The sequence below is a fragment of the Equus caballus genome, chromosome 16 (genome assembly GCF_041296265.1).
Source record: "Equus caballus isolate H_3958 breed thoroughbred chromosome 16, TB-T2T, whole genome shotgun sequence".
In the NCBI taxonomy this organism is placed as follows: domain Eukaryota; kingdom Metazoa; phylum Chordata; class Mammalia; order Perissodactyla; family Equidae; genus Equus; species Equus caballus.
Window position 1 is genome coordinate 79,713,295 of NC_091699.1, and position 18,662 is coordinate 79,731,956.

General features: G+C 35.4%; 1 protein-coding gene across 2 annotated transcripts in view; it reads left to right on the forward strand.

The window, feature by feature from the left end:
- The window catches only part of DNAJC13 (DnaJ heat shock protein family (Hsp40) member C13), a 110,397-nt gene that overhangs the window by 64,790 nt on the left and 26,945 nt on the right, over window positions 1-18,662 (forward strand). For both annotated transcript variants that reach the window (XR_011427033.1, XM_023620933.2), the window contains exons 29-41: window positions 765-849; window positions 3,275-3,429; window positions 3,811-3,856; window positions 5,760-5,914; window positions 7,498-7,699; window positions 8,804-8,919; window positions 9,459-9,537; window positions 10,953-11,088; window positions 13,427-13,611; window positions 14,053-14,127; window positions 15,174-15,293; window positions 16,501-16,680; window positions 17,397-17,564. Coding sequence is in view for 1 of the 2 variants with exons in the window: in XM_023620933.2 (XP_023476701.2) it covers window positions 765-849; window positions 3,275-3,429; window positions 3,811-3,856; window positions 5,760-5,914; window positions 7,498-7,699; window positions 8,804-8,919; window positions 9,459-9,537; window positions 10,953-11,088; window positions 13,427-13,611; window positions 14,053-14,127; window positions 15,174-15,293; window positions 16,501-16,680; window positions 17,397-17,564 (1,702 nt within the window). In the remaining variant the exon portion in view is untranslated. The remainder of the gene's footprint in view (window positions 1-764; window positions 850-3,274; window positions 3,430-3,810; window positions 3,857-5,759; window positions 5,915-7,497; window positions 7,700-8,803; window positions 8,920-9,458; window positions 9,538-10,952; window positions 11,089-13,426; window positions 13,612-14,052; window positions 14,128-15,173; window positions 15,294-16,500; window positions 16,681-17,396; window positions 17,565-18,662) is intronic.

Here is an 18,662-nt window from a genome sequence, read left to right on the forward strand (position 1 = left end):
CATGTGGATCAGGTATGAACATTCTGAAATAAGCGTACTGCAGTCTGTAAACAGTGGTGAGTGCTGGCTCCTGATCTGTCAGGTTAGACACTCCTGGAATAAGAACATGAGTCTAGACCCACATCTTGCCCCACATGACTAGTGAAGGTGAGAATTTGTTATCCAGTGATAATCATAATTATAACCCTTGCATAGAACTTTTCAATCTTTATAAAATATTTGCATATACATAATTTTATTAGTAAAGATATTTTATGATGGAAATTACTGAGAAACTCAGTTTTATAACACTTGAGGCTTTACTGGTTCCAGTTCTCTTTAAAATTCAGATCTGACTTAAAACTATACAATTACTATTTAGAAGTAATATAGCTTTAAAATTAAGGCTTTACTTGGAAAATACAGTAGTTAAATTAAGGTTTAAATTTATGTGACAAAGTTTGGTATGCCCTTTTGGGGGGAAATATCCGCTGACACTATGTTAGACAACACCAAGTCTAATCAATTAAATAATAAATAAGAGTCTTTGGCTCTTCTAGGGTACTGTTTTTCAAGGAAATCTTTTGGAAGGAAATGAAGTCATATTAAGCAGCCAAATAGATTTAAACCAAAATACCTAATCATGTTCCCAGCTGTATGAGAGCTTAGTCTTCATTAACAAAAAAGTAAGGTAACATGCTTCATGCCTAGTAGAATGTCATATGCTCTGAACATACAAATTTTAATAAATATATTAAATGTTGACCTTAGAAAATATTTTCTAGGGATCAAGATAATGCCATCATTCGGCCTTTGCCCAGAGTGAAAAGACTGCTGTCAGACAGTGCTTGCCTTCCCCATATTATTCAGGTGAGTTAGGTTTATGTTATCAAATTAGGAACAGTATTGTAAGAGTCGTATTCCCTTATTTAATTTTATTATGAGCCCCAGTCTTTATTTTCTGGTAGTCTATTCCATTTCAAAAAGCCTGAACCCTGAATTACATTTACTTCACTTACTTCCTAACTGAGCTGATACTCTGATCTAATTGAATTGATACTCTGAATATACTGTGAAAGGTTGTGTATCCAAGAGCCTAAACATGGGAAGCCTCCAGAATCCAGTTGTTCTCAAAAGGTTTTACTTTTTGGGAATTAAGCTACCTAAACTCCAAATGAGCATTAAACTCAAAATAAGTCAGGTCCCAGAGATTTCAGGTCATGTTTCCCTGCTGTCTATTGACTATTCTACTGTCATATCTAATTATTTTAATATTAACCACACATGATGTGACTTTAAAATGTATGCCAGTAACTTATGCCATTTGTACCTATCACTTGTGCATTGGTGTGAAAGGGGAGAGAAGAGTCACTCAAGTTTGTAAATTTTTACATTCACAGATACGTAAGTGCCTGTGTAAGTCACTAATCAACTGATGATGAAAAAGACTTCTGAATACGGCAATGATATTAACCTGTCAACTTTTTTTTCCTCCAATTTCTGTTTAAGCATACCAGCATTTCACCATTTTATGCTTTTCTGTTGTGGACATCTCTGTTCAGATGCTTAAATGAAAGAGCATTGCAAATACTATTTCTTGTAACCCACTAACACCCCAGCCCAGAGGACTAGGTGGCTGCATGTGTGAGGTGGTGCAAGGAGAGGGATTTGTTTTCTATTCTGGACTCTCTTGAAATGGGGATAAAGAACTGTGCCTAGAAAATCTGCCTCTCCCAAACATTTTTCTAAGATTTATGAAACGGAAAAGAAAGAAGTAAATGCAAATGCTGTCAAATTTCAGGCCAGGAAAGGAGGACTGAAAAACATTTTCAGAGATGTGGTTGGCATAACATGAAGCTTTGGGGGAAGATCTACTTTTTTTAGTGATATCTCAACAGTTAAAACGATTCAAGAGAGGAATTTTATTGATAGATCCAGCTTGCTGTGAACAGTATATTCCTCCTATAAATTTTTATGCTGAGTTAAAAAAATATTTTTTAGCAGCTCTTTTTGTTTTCCTTAATTTTATTTACTTTTCTCTATTCTGGGAGACCGTAATCTTGCTAAGCACAGTTTGCAGCTGTAGTAGTTTTCAGGAACATTATCTGTGTAGGTTGGTACAGATTTCTCTACTTCATTTGACTTTTAAGAGCAATTACCAGTTTTGTCATTTGATACAGCCTCAGAATTTTTAAAGTGGTTTAAGATACAGTGAGTGAATGTCCTGTGTTTCCTGGTATAGTCACAATTTCGAATATTCTGGGGTTTTGCCTGCTAATTTCTGTATTTTTGTTAAAGTGATGTCAAGTCTTGAACTACAACCCCTGTTAACACTAGGGAAAATCCTGTTACTGTATCTCAATTTTTCCTTTGTAAAATATGTCACAGTACTAAACACTTAAGTTAAATACCTTGTTGAACAGGTAAGACACCAGAACACAGAGAAATTTAACTTACTTACTTAAGGACATACAGCTGTAAGTCTCCCATCTGAATCTAGAATGTTGACCTAATCTGAGCTAGTACTTACTCTCATTATTATAATTTTTTTAGCTGGTTGCATTTGATCCAAAGTTGGGGATTCTTTGGAAGTGTTTATAAAAAATTGAAATGCCTCTTTTATTAAAACTTAGTAAATTTGCTTATCAAGTGTTTGTTCATAGCAATGCTGTATGATTTTTTTAACAAATGAGATTCATTACGGTGGTCCCAGGTATTCCCTTTAGTACTGCTAGCTCAGATTTCTAGAGAATGTTTCTGGTAGTGGAAGTACTGCTGGTCTTCGCTTTCCCTCTTGCCTTCTAGATCTGCTCTTGTAGATCTGTCTTTTAGTGCTCTTTCACTGTAGTTATTCTCTGCTCTGCTCCCTGAGTTCTCAAATAGTCTTCAGGAGATGCTTCACGGCACCTCAGCTGAACTGAAACTAGCCTAAAGTATAACTACTTTCCTTTTTTTCTTTTGTCATTAACAGAGAAGTCCTATCAGGAAGATTTCTGCACAAGAAACAATTTCACCTATAATTATGACAAAATAGCTTCAGGCCTGTGTGGGCCTTTTCTGAATAGGTTTTAATCACTTTTCAGTATTTTACTATCTCTGCATTAAATGTGGTAAAATGAATTGTTTTTCAAATCTATCTAGAGTATGGTAGAAAGCATACTTAATCCCACAGATTTTTTATTTTGTAATTTACACACTATAACCTCATCACATGAAATACGTAAACCTAGAAGGAATGATGATATTGTAAGTTTTTTGTAACCCAATAACAAAAACATTTTATTTCTTTTTTCAGCTACTGCTGACCTTTGACCCTATTCTTGTTGAGAAGGTTGCTATTCTGTTATACCATATCATGCAGGATAACCCACAGTTACCTCGTCTTTATCTTAGTGGGGTGTTTTTCTTTATCATGATGTATACAGGTTCCAATGTGCTTCCTGTTGCTCGGTAAGAACTCTAATGGTAATCTATTTAAAATTATTATTTGAATTGTACATAGACAGATTTATTTAATTTTGTTGTCTAGTATTTTAGTATACATATTTAATATAACTTTATTCATATTGTACATGCTGTTATACATTTTGCTTTTTTAAAAAACTTCAGTAATTTTTCATATTATATATCCTTAATATGACCGGAGTTTAAAAATCTTTCTAATTCATTTAAGGTCTTGCCTTAATTAGAAGTTAAACAATTTGAGAAGATGGATTTACAAGTTGCCTTTTGAAGCATTCATTTATACATGAAAGATCTGATCTTTAGAAAACTAAGGTTACTAAATCTAAATCAGTTCATGTATCTGATAAGTAACTTATTTTTTTCTAGATTTTTGAAGTATACACATACCAAACAGGCTTTTAAGTCAGAGGAGGTAAGCCAGATTAATCCTTTGAATATATAACAACACTGGGTAAGCTGTCTTGGCACTAAAGTTTCCTGAGCTGTATATGTTTACTAGATTATAAGCACTTGAGGGCAGATATTATTTTATTCATTTTTTTTACATTCCTTGTGGTACCTTGTACATAGAAAGTGGAAGCTAATATTTTTTAAATGAAAATAAATGTTACCCATTAGACTTAATATTAAAATTGTAGATATGAATTATAATTGACACCACTGTGAATATAGCTTGTTCCCTTTGTATAAAATTTAGATTAGTAATTTTCATAAATAAATCATTATGTGCCTGAGTCTCATATAGTTAGCTAAGATTCAGTAAAATTTCAGCCTTCTTTTTGTTCAAATCCCAAGGTGGCAGAAGTGCTAAGTTCTGTTTTAAAGCTATTTAGTTTTTCAGGTGCTCTCAAGTGTTCTTGCCATTTTACTGAGGAGGAAAAGTAGGAATCCAATAAAAGATTACACTTATCCAGGTAGCTTTGACAACCTGAAACTTTATACCTATATTTTGCAGAGACATTTATTGTCAACCCATAACTGAAGGGTTCTCCAAATTTTGTTAGATTTTTCATGGAGCATTGATTTTCAGATTTTATTGAGAATAGAAGAATAAACCAAAACCAGACCACTGTTTAGGAGACTAAATAAAGAATGCTATACCACTTTGACAGTAGACACTAGGCCAAACTGCATGTTTTGTAGAGCAGCCAGTGAAACCCTAGAAAGTAATCTGGCTGTCTAATGCTATTAAAGTGATGCCCATGGCAATATACTTTCCACAGCTTTATCCAAATAGAAAATGAGAATATAAAAAACATAGGGAAAAAATTGCCTGTAATACTACCACCTTAATGTGCATTAGGCATTTTTTTCTCTTTTTTTTCTGTGTGGTTATGCACATGTAATCTTTTTTCAAATTTTATAATATGAGAAACTATATGCATCATTTCATCTAACAATATTTTGAATTATTACAGCAAAACTATATGTGCTTATAGCAGAACTCTGGATGCAAGAATTACCAAATAATAGTATTCTAAAGAACAGAACAAGCAATTCTTCACCCAAAAGTTTAACAGATAGTGAGTTTATGACTTTTATTAGCAAAAAGCCTGAAACTGTTCGTTGTCTAATTTGTCTTTGCACTAAGTTGTAAAACCATGTCTGGGTTTTCTCCCTCTGTCTCTTGGCAGATCCTAGAGAAATAAAACATCCTCAATTTGCCTAGAATGAAATAAGAAAAGTATTTATAGTCTTTAGGATTTTATTTCCATCAGGTAAAGAAATAAGTTTAAAAATTTAGTATGATAAAGTATGATCATTATCCTGGCTCCATTTGGCTAGCCCAGAGAATGTGGAATTCTTAATACAGTTAATTATAGTTACTTAGAATAGAAATTGTCCATCTAAATCCTAGCCCATACTTAATGAAGACAGGCTCTTTAAGATCTTGATTTTCTGGACATACTTGTTTTTGAAAACAAAAGCAGGTACGGGAGGGAACTGCAGCCAATAATGTAACAGAATAATTGATGTAAATGTTTGCAGAGTCTTCCTTGTGTTGTCCGTTACTGCTGCACATGGTCAAAGACCAGTCGTCCTAACAAATGTTGGCAGCATCTGGCTCCTGAGGCGATTAAGACTGCTGCAGGGCTGGAGGGTGTTAGTTCCACCTTGGAGCTCTTGCCAAGCCAGTTTATACTGGATGCCTTCCGCTGCACATTTTGCCCTGTTTCTATCTAAACTTCCAAAGCTTAAATGCAATTTGTTCCAGTTGTTCTCTTTTCTTAATATGTTCTCTAATCCTAATTTGCTGATTAGAAAATTGAGAGATAACTTCAGTGTTTCTGACTACCTTTTGTTTTGTTTTAAAGACAAAAGGACCAGATATTTTTCAGAGAAGTATACTTGGGCACATCCTACCAGAAGCAATGGTTTGTTACTTAGAAAATTATGAGCCTGAAAAGTTTTCTGAGATTTTTCTAGGAGAATTCGATACTCCAGAAGCAATCTGGAGCAGTGAAATGAGGTAAATAGCCACTTGATTGTTTGTATTTTATACTCAGATTCTTTGCCTCTTGCTACCTGGTTTGACTTCTCTTAAAAAAGCTGCTTTCACTTGTTGCATAATCTAAAGCTCCAATAGTCATTGGCTCCAAATCAAGTAATGGGTTTTGCCAAGGCCCTAAGCTTTTTTCTATTCTAACATGATTTGACAAAATTACTGTTACCTTAATAGAGTTCTATATGAGGGTAGAGCCTGTTACCACTGATGCTTCTTAAATCAGTTTATAGAACTGGCAGAATTTTAGGCAATGAATTAATATGCACGTAAGGAATATATAGAGCTAAAATCAAGAAACACCTCCTGAGTATTTGGAAATAGAACCATACTCCACTAATTAAAAACTATGCCCACATAGAATGGATCAAACCAGAGATATCCAAAATCATTTTAGAATGAGGGCTCCCTGGCCAGCACATTTTGTCCTTAATCTGGAGGTTAGCATTCCTAAAGAACGTCCTTATTAGCAGAGGAATGCCATAGGAAAAACCCATGGAAACCAAGAAAAAGGAGAGCCCGGAAGTAGGTGCCTATGTCCAGACAGGCTCTGTCCAGGAAAGACTCAGCACTTCGTAGTTCAATGTAAAGCCTGCCTGTTTGTGGAGAGCTCCTCAGTCCCCTCAGCTGGATGGCAGTTGATCTTCTGAGTCACTTATTCACTCACCTTTAGTTGTCTTCACATTCGCAGTGCCACGTGCATGTTATCATTTGGCTTCTCTGGTAGATTGACCTATAGGTTTGGCATGTGCTAGCCACCAATTTGAATATATTCTGTATGACGATGGTATTTTTCATTGGGAACAAATGCATAGGCATATGAATAAGTTTATAACACAGTTTTTCTATGTCATATTTTTCTCCTGAGATTGGTTAATATGAGTCCCCTATCTAAAACGTATAACTCTGTATACTGATCAAATGAAGTTTCTGCCTAGTTGAGGGCCGGGTCCCAGATTTGGTAAGTTAACGAAAATAAATACCATGCAGTGAGCTTCTTTGGGGTGATAGCTAACTTGAGATCCCTGGCTGCACCCTCATGTATGCAGATTCCACACCATTTGACCTTAATTTTTCAATAGAAGGACTGGTAATATTAGCCTTTTTCTCTATTGTCTTCTTTATAGATAAGTATTACAAATAAGTTTATATCCATTGAGTGTTTTTCCACAATACGTTTTTAGTACCCTGGGTAACATTCTTGCAAGCTCTTCATTTTAGGCCAATAATTGAGTCATAGTCATGCATTGCTTAACAATGGGGATATATTCTGAGAAATGCATCATTAGGTGATTTCATCGTTTGAACATCGTAGTGTACTTATACAAACCTACATGGTATAGCCTACTATACACCTAGGCTATATGGTATTAATCTTATGGGACCACCATCGTATGTGTAGTCCATTGTTGACCAAAACATCATTGTGCAGCACATGACTATACTCTTAAAGAAGATCCATGTAATTATCTTTCATGATTACCTATCTTAACCTTTCCTTTAAAAGAAAATAATCCCTTCATAATGCTTGGAGATTTTTATAATTGTAGGCGCCTCATGATAGAGAAGATTGCTGCCCATCTTGCTGATTTCACACCTCGTCTTCAGAGTAACACAAGAGCACTTTATCAGTATTGTCCCATCCCAGTTATCAACTATCCACAACTGGAAAATGAACTATTTTGTAATATTTATTACCTCAAACAACTTTGTGATACACTCCGGTTTCCAGATTGGCCAATTAAAGACCCGGTAAGTCAGCAGGTTAATTTGTGTCTTCTTAAACTATAAAAATAGCCTCTAAACACTACTGGATATTCCTTCCATCTGTGATAAGAGGGATAATAGCTTGCTTAAGTATTCCCTCTTACTTACACACTATATAACTCTGAGTGTAGGTCAGTATATTTGGATAAATCCCAATGGAAAGATGACTTTTTGAGAGAGTATTGAGAACTTTACAATCTTGGTCTTTTGTGACAAAAGCAAAGCAAACTTAATTTCATGTATATGCAATGATTATATACTATAATTGCTTGGTGGAAGCTTGGCTTTATAGCAGGTTGATTCAGCTCACAGATGTTGGAGGCAGGCAGTCTGGGACTGAGTCTCAGTTTGGCCGTGAATAGTTCTACATAACATTCAGTACATTGCTTAACTTCTAAGCCTCAGGTGTGGTAATAGTACTACTACTACTAGTAGTAGTTATCTCATGTGGTGGTTGGGAAGATAGAGAATTCACATGAAAAACATGGCATAACTCCTGGCTCATTTGTATAGTAGTATTTACTGTCTGTCTCTCAGAATCTAGATGCTTTCATGTATTATTGAAATTTTATACAAAAGTTAAATCTGCTACAGTCTGTAAAGCACCTAGCTCCTTGACATGCAGTAAATATTAGGTCTCTTCTTCTTACCTGCTACCCAGACTCCCTTGTGTTCACTATCCCTTAACGTTTGCTTAAATGCCAGCATACCGATAATTAAGATCACCTTGAGAGGCATGCCACCATATACTGCTTTCTTTCTTACTACAACGTATCGTCTATTAATTTCAAAGTTTTCTGTATTTTCTAAACATTTCTTTAACAATTGAGAGTAGAGAGAAAAATTGGCAGAGAATTAAAATAGCACTTAAAAAAATAGAGGAATAGAGCACTGGAACAAGGACCTTGTTTACCTGACTATTCAGCAGTTCTAAGAAGGTGATTTTAGTTATTGGTGTTTCAGAAAGCTGTAATTGGGTGGCCTAGAAATGTCAATTTAAATAAGTACCACATAAGGTTCTGTAACTTAAAAATTGTACTCTGAGATAGTTTTATTTTGATAGATATAAATTTTAATCCTGTCTTGAAGGTTAAGCTTCTAAAAGATACCCTTGATGCCTGGAAGAAGGAAGTAGAAAAGAAACCACCTACGATGTCAATAGATGATGCTTACGAAGTGCTTAATCTCCCTCAAGGACAGGGGCCGTGAGTTATTTTCAGTTTATCTTCCCCCTTCCTCTTGTCTTTGTTATGCATTGAGGAAGAGGTGTAATAGCAGTGTGTCTAGGACACTAAATGACAGATGTGTGGGAAAGAATGCAGATTTACTTTACTAATTTGTCAGTGAAGTTTTATAATAGAATAGATATGTTAGAGAAAATAGAAGACATTTTTCTTAAGTATTGACTGAATTTTTACATTTTTTGGTAAGGCTGATAGTTAAAGTAACTGAGAATTAGAGTTTGAAGTGACATTTTGAAAACTTAGTTTAAAAAAATTTCTTAGTTTTTCAAACCCCTAATATGGTTTTGTGATTTGAAGTGAATGATAACCTTGCACAGGGAATGTTTAGGTTTAACCTTTCATATGTAAAGATAACAGAAGAATTTACTGGGTTTAATCTGATGCCTAATACATGATCATATACAATAAAAGTAAGGTTCTTAAAATATCATTTTAGATGATTTGTAAATATTTTTTCTTGCACCTTACTGTTTTCATAAAAGAATTTTCCTATTTAACAGGCATGATGAGAGCAAGATTAGAAAAGCTTACTTCAGACTTGCACAAAAGTACCACCCTGATAAGAATCCAGAAGGGAGGGTATGTACTGCCTGTGGGAATAGGGCTTTTGGGTTGACCTCTTTCACTCTATGCCTCTTTTAGGCAAAGAAAAGATATTCTCATTCTCTATGCCAGGATCTTCCTCATAATTTGCCCACATTAATTTACTTCTAGTCCACATGCCCATGTTTTCTGTGTGAATAGTGCTCCCTCAGTTTACCAAAAGGACTGCCCTTGTAACTAGGACCTTATGGATTTTATTCTCTCTCCTTACCCATGTCTGTTTGAGAATTAACTCTAATGGGTAATGGCATGAATAATTGAAAGTTAGGAATCTGGTAAACTTAATTCATTTGTAGGTGATGCCATTGCCATTCAGATTGCTTTGGGTAATTGATTTTTTTCTAATGACATCCAGCTTCATATCACTCTAAAGACTGAAAAGTAGAAAATTTTGTTCAGATACAAAGTCATCTGCCGCCAGCATTCCCTGATCCAGCCTCTTCCAGCTTCCTACTAAAGTACCAGTGGAGATTTATAAAAAATGAAATAATGTAAGAACCACTAAAACTAGGACTGATAGTTTATTGCTAGAATCTTAGAGTAATTTTCACTGATTTCAAGGTCAGTGTTTTTTATTAGAGACAGACAATATTCCTGAATGGAAGACGACATTGAAAAAATGCCACTGTTATGTATTTAAGGGATTTTAAATCAAATGCCTGGGGTATTTTTGAGAAATTTTGTAGTAATTCAGATTCATCTGGGAGAGAAAATAATCAAGATAGGAAGAAATTTTGAAATCAGTATTAAATTGCTAGACTTAACCTACCAGGTTTTAAAATACTTTACAAAGCTACAATAGTGAAACAATGCGATACTGAGATAAGAATCAACATATAGATCAAGGAACATAATGTAGTATAGTAGTTTAAGAGCATAGATTTAGGAGTCAGACCTGTGTGTAAGTCTTAGCTCTGTCACCGATTGACTGTGACCTTAGGCAAGTTATTTAACATCATCTCAAAAATGAGGATAATAATGGTACACACTTGACATGGCTATTTTGAGAGTTAAATAAGATAATGTATGTAAAGCATTTAGCACAATACCTGTTGTAGTACTCAATAAACAGTAGCTCTTATGATTATTTTTGTAATAACTAAGAGATGGTCTCAAATGTGTATAAATTCAATATGATATATATGGTTTAAACCAGTAAAGAATTTTTCAGTAAATGGGATTGAGATCATTGATTAACTATTTGGGGGGAAAAGATAGTTTCACCTTACAAGTATACTTGCTTGATTTGGAATGAATTCCTTAATGTACAAAATAAAATAGTAATTAAAGAAATTATTGGTCAAATACAAACCAGATGTGTTCTGGAACGTTAATAAATTGTGACTTGAGATATTCCAAATTAAAAGTTAATTATCTTCGGTTATATACAGGATATGTTTGAAAAAGTAAATAAAGCATATGAGTTTTTATGTACCAAATCAGCAAAAATAGTGGATGGACCAGATCCAGAGAATATAATTTTAATTCTGAAAACGCAGAGCATCCTCTTCAATCGTCATAAAGAAGGTAAGGCATGTGTTAATCTCAAATTTTAATTTACCTTCCAGCTAATTCTGCCATGTTACTTGTTTCTACAGCATATTTTAATAGATTGATGATGATGGTTGATGATGATGTTGATGAAAACTCTTGGAATTACATTTCAGATACAGCAAAAGAGTAATATTCTATAGGAAGGCCCAGAACACTGTTTGTTTTATACCTTCTACTTCTTACCTATGTTTTTCAATATTTTGCACTTCCAACAAGCTTTCATTATTCCTTCCTGAAGGCCATTTCCGTTCTGTGGAGGTACTTTGTTAATTTTTTGTTTAGCTATTTTGCAGTAAATGTATTAAATGAGATATAAAATGGATCTGGAATTTAAGGATCATTTAACGTTGTTCTTAAATCACATATAAAAGATTGTGCCTGTCATAACTCCAAAAGCCTCTAAGGGTTGAAAACACCAAGAGTGTTCTAGTCTGTGAGAAGCAACAGAAACTTTTCAAATCATATACTTCCTTTCACACCTCTCATTTCCTGTGGTAGCTCTCAAAACCTCTCATCCTGTGGAACAGTTTGAAAAGCACTGTAATAGATGAAATAGGTGTGATTTCAGGGTACAGGGTTATTGGGAATTTCTAGGATGTTTGCAGGGCCATTTGTGGTAGCCCTCATGGTAAGCCAGAAAGCCAAGAGTACATTGAAAACTTTTAAGACTTGGTTGGAGGTGGGGAGTTAGGTTCAATATGGCGGGTGTCCATTGGCTTGGGAACTGAACTTGGCTTATAGCACAAAGTGGGAGACCCATTTGCTCTGTAGGGTGATGTTGGGAGAAAAGGAGGAGAGCACAGTGGGGATCAGAGATAGCAAGAGGAGTGTTGGGTAATTGAAGACAAGTAGAGTTACAGTTTAAGTGTTGGAGGGGAGAGCATGAGGATCTAGCAGTTTGGTCATTAGAGAGCAATGATCAATTCACTTTTGCCTATAAATTGAACAGAGCACATTTGTAAAGCATTTAGTTATATGGCATTTATCACTAATCAGAATGAGTTTAAAGGAGTCTTTTTATAACCGTTTATTTTTTAATGGCTGATAACTGTAGTAGCCACAAAGTGCAGTATATGGCTCACCATTGGTTTATCATCTAAGTCAGAATGTTTTTTTCAGGCTGCATCTTCCACTTTCTCCAAAGGGGGTTTGTATCCAGTAAGTTCTAAGATGGGAGTCCTGATCTCACAGAAGTTAAAATTAACTCTTCTTTCTTACTACGTTTGCACATGTATGTGTGAGCACTGCTAGGACTAGGACCAGTTCCAAGGGACTTCATTTTTTTATTTTATTTATTTATTTTTTTTTAAAGATTTTATTTTATCCTTTTTCTCCCCAAAGCCCCCCCGGTACATAGTTGTGTATTCTTCGTTGTGGGTTCTTCTAGTTGTGGCATGTGGGACGCTGCCTCAGCATGGTCTGATGAGCAGTGCCATGTCCGCGCCCAGGATTCGAACCAACGAAACGCTGGGCTGCCTGCAGCGGAGCGCGCGAACTTAACCAGCCCCCAAGGGACTTTATTTTTTAAACTATCTTAGAAATGAATTAATTAAGGCAGATTATTGGTCATCCTCAAAAGACAAAAAGCTTTATGCTGATTTCAAGTGAAATTGCAGAAGTACTTTATAAAGTCATAGCCAATTAATTTGCATATTCCTGCCTAATAGGTTAGTTAAAAAAAAAAACAGGATGAAAAAAGCAGAGCAATTAGGCACTTGTACATTTCAGCTTTCACTTTTAAATTTGCTTATCAAAACTTGGAATTAGCTAAATACAGTTAATAAATTAACTGTTTCTATTTTGTATTTCTAGTAACAAATTATATTCAATATTTTCAAACTTTTTTTTAATGATAACTGGTAAAACAGAGATATCTCATTAGCCTACTTTTCTCTTTTCTTTATAAAGGGTTGAGTATCATGAGAGTGATACATTAGCTATATCTTGCTGTCTATGATCAGGTGAAAAGTTACAAGATCACATGGACAACATTACAAAGTACATATTCTGCAAAGGATCAAAATCACTACACACTAAATTCAGTTAATCTACCAAAAAATATTGTTTTTCTAGTGGAAACATTTTAGAGAAATCAAACATATTTGCTAGAAAAGAAAAGATCCAAGGGATTTATACTATGTTTAATTTCTTTTTATAAACTAGAATTGAGACATTTAAGATGTTGAATATTTTGTAAGTTTTTTCGAGGCAATGTAATTGAATGTAATGTCAGAATTAACTTAAAAACCATGATGTGATCAGTTTTTGTGTTGTTTGTTGTTTTCCTGACACTGACTTTTGGTTATTTCAGATTTACAGCCTTATAAATATGCAGGATACCCCATGCTAATTAGGACTATAACAATGGAAACTTCAGATGACCTCCTTTTCTCAAAAGAATCACCATTGTTGCCTGCTGCCACAGAGCTGGCTTTCCATACTGTCAACTGCTCGGCCCTCAATGCTGAAGAGCTCAGAAGGGAGAATGGAATTGAGGTAATATGGAATGACATTTGTATCTTCAAGCTAGTGGAGGCCCATCGTATGACTCTAGGCAATAGAGAATTCACCAAGTACAAATACAGTTGATATTGTTTCTTTTAATTTATTCCGGCAGATAACAATCTTATGGTCTCTGTGTTCTAGTACAAAATTCGTGGTAGAAATGGAGCTTTATTTCATAATGTGAATTGGAAAGTATTGGATTCAAAATTGATAAACTTGATACTGCTTTACAAAGTGGCTTATTGGGAATGCTTAAAAAGAAACTGTAGGAGTCTTTTGTTTACTTGTTTATTTAATAAATGTTAATCGAGCAAACATTTATTTACCGAGTACCTAACATTAAAAAGTTATTAATATTTTATTCCTATTAGAATAGGCTTTTCATATTTCAAGTCAAAATGGAGAGTTAATGGCTGGCTTCTTTCTCTGCAGGTGTTACAAGAGGCATTTAGTCGCTGTGTGGCTGTCTTGAATCGTTCTAGTAAACCAAGTGACATGTCAGTACAGGTGAGGCTAAAATGTATGGTTCCAAGAAAGTTATACTAGACCAAGAGTCCAGACTTTAACATCTATGAGACACACTTGGAGGGCTCATTAAAACCTATGTTGCTGTGCTCCAGCTCCCTGCCAGCAGAGTTTCTGAATCAGTGGGTCTGGGATGGGGTCCTGAGAATATGCTTTTCTAACAAATTCCCAGGTGGTACTGATGCTGTTGGTCTGTGTATCACACTTGAAGAACTACTACACCAGATCACTTGTGGTCTATTGGCTTAATGTTTTTCTTAAAGTAGAGCATAATGTACTGAATCCTTATGTCCCCATTACCCAGTTTCAAACATTTGTCTTTTTGCCATTCTTGTTTCATTTATGTTCCACCTACTTCCCTAATTTCTTTCTCTACTTCCTTCTCCCATCCCTAGTGTTTTAACTGGCTTATTTTCTGTTAGATTTATAATTGTTGAATTCTTTCATAGAAAATTAATCAGGAATTCATTTAGATCATTGTAGAGCACACCTTCTATGTGGGCCTTTATTTATGTCAGCAAACTTAGAATATAACATAATTGAGTGCAGGCTGTTGAGTTTCATCTTCTATTTTGAAGTGCAGTACATAAATAGAATTCTGATTCTGTAATGTTAATAAGCTGGACAAAAATATTTGAATCTAGAGATTGGCAAACTTTTTTTATAAAGGGCCAGAGAATACATATTTGAGGCTTTCAGACTGCAGTCTCTTTTGCATATTTTTATTTGTTTTTTTTTATAACTCTTTAAAAATGTAAAAACCATTCTTAGCTCCCTGGCTATGCAATAACAGGCCATGGTTGATTTGGCCCATGTGCCATACCGGCCATGGTTTGCCAACCCTGTATCTGGAGGAAATCTTAACCAGAAATACTAGTGATTTAACACATAGGTTCTGTTTAATTTTGTAGTACCATATATACCATTAAGTAGTATTCATGAATCTCTACTGATCTGATTTTCGCTGTCTTGGATAATGAATGCACGTGTAACTCTTTTTTTTCCTCTCTCTCTTGTGTTGTCTGTAGGTGTGTGGACACATAAGCAAATGCTATAGTGTGGCTTCTCAGTTTGAAGAGTGCCGAGAGAAGATCACAGAAATGCCTGGCATCATCAAGGATCTCTGTCGGGTGCTATATTTTGGCAAGGTAAAGTTTATCTTTACTGCTTTCTCGATGCAGTCAACAATGAGTTTTCTTGTTAAGTAGCCCCAATAAGTTGGGGTCAAGTAACCCCAACTTGTAAGCAAGTTGTTTTCCCAAAATTATTTTTAAGTAGATTATTTTGATCTCTAAAACATTTTCACAAAAGCCTTGTTGTAAATGAAGGCTTTTGTTCCTAGGCTGGCCCACAAAGAATAAGACTAGAGTGACATATCTAAAGGGAGTGGGTTGGGAGTTGGCCCGGTTGCATAGTGGTTAAGTTCTCACACTCTGCTTTGGTGGCCTGGGGTTCACATTTTCGGATTTTGGTGGCAGACTTAGCACCACTCGTCAAGCCACACTGTGGCAGCATCCCACATAAAACAGAGAAAGATTGGCACAGATGTTAGCTCAACAACAATCTTCCTCAAGCAAAAAAAGCAAGATTGGCAACGATGTTAGCTCAGAGCCAATCCTCCTCACAAAAAATTAAATAAATAAATAATAAAATAAAGGAAGTGGGTCTCATTTGAACATTAGAAGAGAGACAGGAAAGGAGAGAATAGACTAAATAAATCCAGTAAAAGTAAGGAACCACGTAAAACCTGAAACCTAATCTGAGAGCTTACTGTTTCCTCCCAATCCGGTACTGCTGAGGGAAGTTAACTGTGGGTGGATGTGATAGGTGACTGGGAAGGACAGAAAAATGTCTTAGATAACTGGGCAGACTGAGAGTTGTGTTGGAATAGAACAGGATTAGGGTCAGATCCTGAACTGAGGAATCTGATTCTCCTCAACTGTATTTACTTAATGTCCTTACGAGTGTTTAATAAGAATACAAACTCTAAGGTAAAGAAATCCGTACACCTGCAGTAGCGATAGCATTGATTCACTTAAGATCACTAGCATGTGAGTTGCTATTAATGCCTTATCACTGTTTTTAAAAATTAACAATAGAAGTGGTGAAATGAAGAAAACTATATTCCCAAGTCTTTGAACATTAGCCTCGAAGATAGTAATTCTTTGTCTCATCACAAGGTCACTTTTAATTTTAGGTTTTAAAGGATATAGGATTCAGCTTTAAATTGGAATTGAAAATATAAGAAGAGATAAACATTTTGCACAATAAAATAGCTAGCTTACATATATTCACTACCAGTTTCTCTTGGGAACTTTTTTAACCCTATAATTAATTCCATTATTTTTATTTCAGAGTATTCCACGGGTGGCCGCTCTTGGGGTAGAATGTGTCAGTTCTTTTGCTGTGGATTTCTGGCTACAGACACACCTACTTCAGGCTGGAATTTTGTGGCATCTGCTTGGTTTTCTGTTCAATTATGACTACACGCTAGAAGAGAGTGGCATTCAAAAAAGTGAAGAAACAAACCAGCAGGTAACTGTAACACTGCTTTAATATTGGATTTGAACCCGAACCATGGTTTAATGTGAGGCAAAGCTCCAGCTTTCTGGAGCCCTAAGGCATAAACTGTTTTTCAAGATAACTAAGTTTATTGCTCTTTAAGCCCCAAAACTTTATCTTAACTACTTATGCCAGAAGGATTCAAGGCAGGGGAGTTTGCAATAGCATGTAGTGAACATAACTTCATCTTTTCTTGATTACTCAGTCACCTTTGTGCTCGCAAAGTCATGGTTTGTAACGCAGGGAAATACAATGATGCTATTGGGCTGGTGGGGCCAGCTCTCTCAAACACTTGAGGACTTACCTGATGTTTACAGATTTTTTCTGTCTCTCCTTTCCTATTCACTGTCATTCATTATGTATGTTATTAGTGTGTGCCTCTAGCAGTCAAATCTACCTACCTACCCCCTGTCCCCACCCTACCCCCAAATGTGCTTCTTCCTGTTATCTACAAGATACTGCTTTAGATATAAATGAGTGCATAGATTTTGATGGTCTTTTGTATAAATAAAAGTATTAAGTTCTAATGCATAAACTCTGACATCAGTGTTGGGGACTCATGTGCCTTTTGTTTGTTTGTTTGCTTTCTGCTCCTTGACTATGTTCCATACAGTTTTGATTCCATAAAGTTACTGTGTTACCTATGTGAAATAACAGATCTACTTTAATGTCTTAATTTTTTGTAACAGGAAGTAGCCAACAACCTTGCCAAACTGAGTGTCTGTGCTCTAAGTCGCCTTGGAGGGTATCTCCCTGATGAACAAGCAACCCCAGAAAATCCAACCATAAGGAAAAGTTTAGCTGGCATGTTGACACCCTATGTTGCTAGAAAACTTGCTGTGGTTAGTGCTACTGAGGTACGTGCTTCAGAGGTAGTCTGGGTTTTGATGAATATTGCAAATCCTTTAAATAGTTGAGGAGCGTAACAGTGTTGGTTGCTCCAGGAAACCTAAAAGTTGAAAATGTTCACATGTTTATTCTCTCAACCAAGAAATTCATTCTGTTGTGGATTGATGCTGATGGTATCAGCTTTACAAATCCAGTCTCTCTGTAAGGGTAAATTCACTTCATGTTTCTCAGCTGTGGAGCCACGATAATTTTTACCAGCCTTGAGTCACAAAGGGACAGGATAAGAGGGTGAACTTGGAATGGTGTTTCACAATGGGCACAGGACTGGGAGTCAGCAGACCCAGAGTCCATTTTTAGCTGTTTCTTAAGAGCTATAACTTATTTAGACTCAGAGTTGAAATCCTAAAAGCAAATACATACATACACACACACACACTCATGACAAAAATAAGTATGACCATGGCGGATCCCCCAAACTCTTTGGCCTCTTCTTTGAGGATCATTGAGAAACAGTCTAAGAATGTAGCATTAGAGCATCAACCTATAGAAATCTATTATGTAGAATACTTTGAAGCCTTACATTTTAAAGGTATATTTAAAGATGTTTAAAGTATTTTAGGTGAGAAGGCTAAATCCCATTTTTGTTATTAAAAAAAAAATGGATGGATGGATCTGTACCAGTATGTTAACCGTAGTTATCCCTGAATGGCAGAATTATAGACTATTTTTATTTTATTTTCTCTAATGATCCTCTAGCACTTTTGTAAGGAAAAAGTCCTCAGGGTTCCAGATGTGGAGTATTTTTAGAATTTATGAAAAGCTTATTTGTTTTTTAATCTAGTCTGATTGAGTCTGCGTTTTAGTGTAGGACATTGCTTTTCAGTACTCCTGAATAAGAGGGAAGAGGTTTAGATGCCGCTCTTGATCTTTGTCCTTTTTCTAGACTCTGTGTTCATCAATGTGATGTGTTTTGCTAATTTAAAACATTCTTTCCAGAAATACTAGCAAGTTGTTGATTAACTACTACGGGAAAAAAAAAGGCATTTCAAAATCTTGGCCTGAACTCCGTCTGGGTTTAATGAAATGCTTATTTTTAAAATAACTGA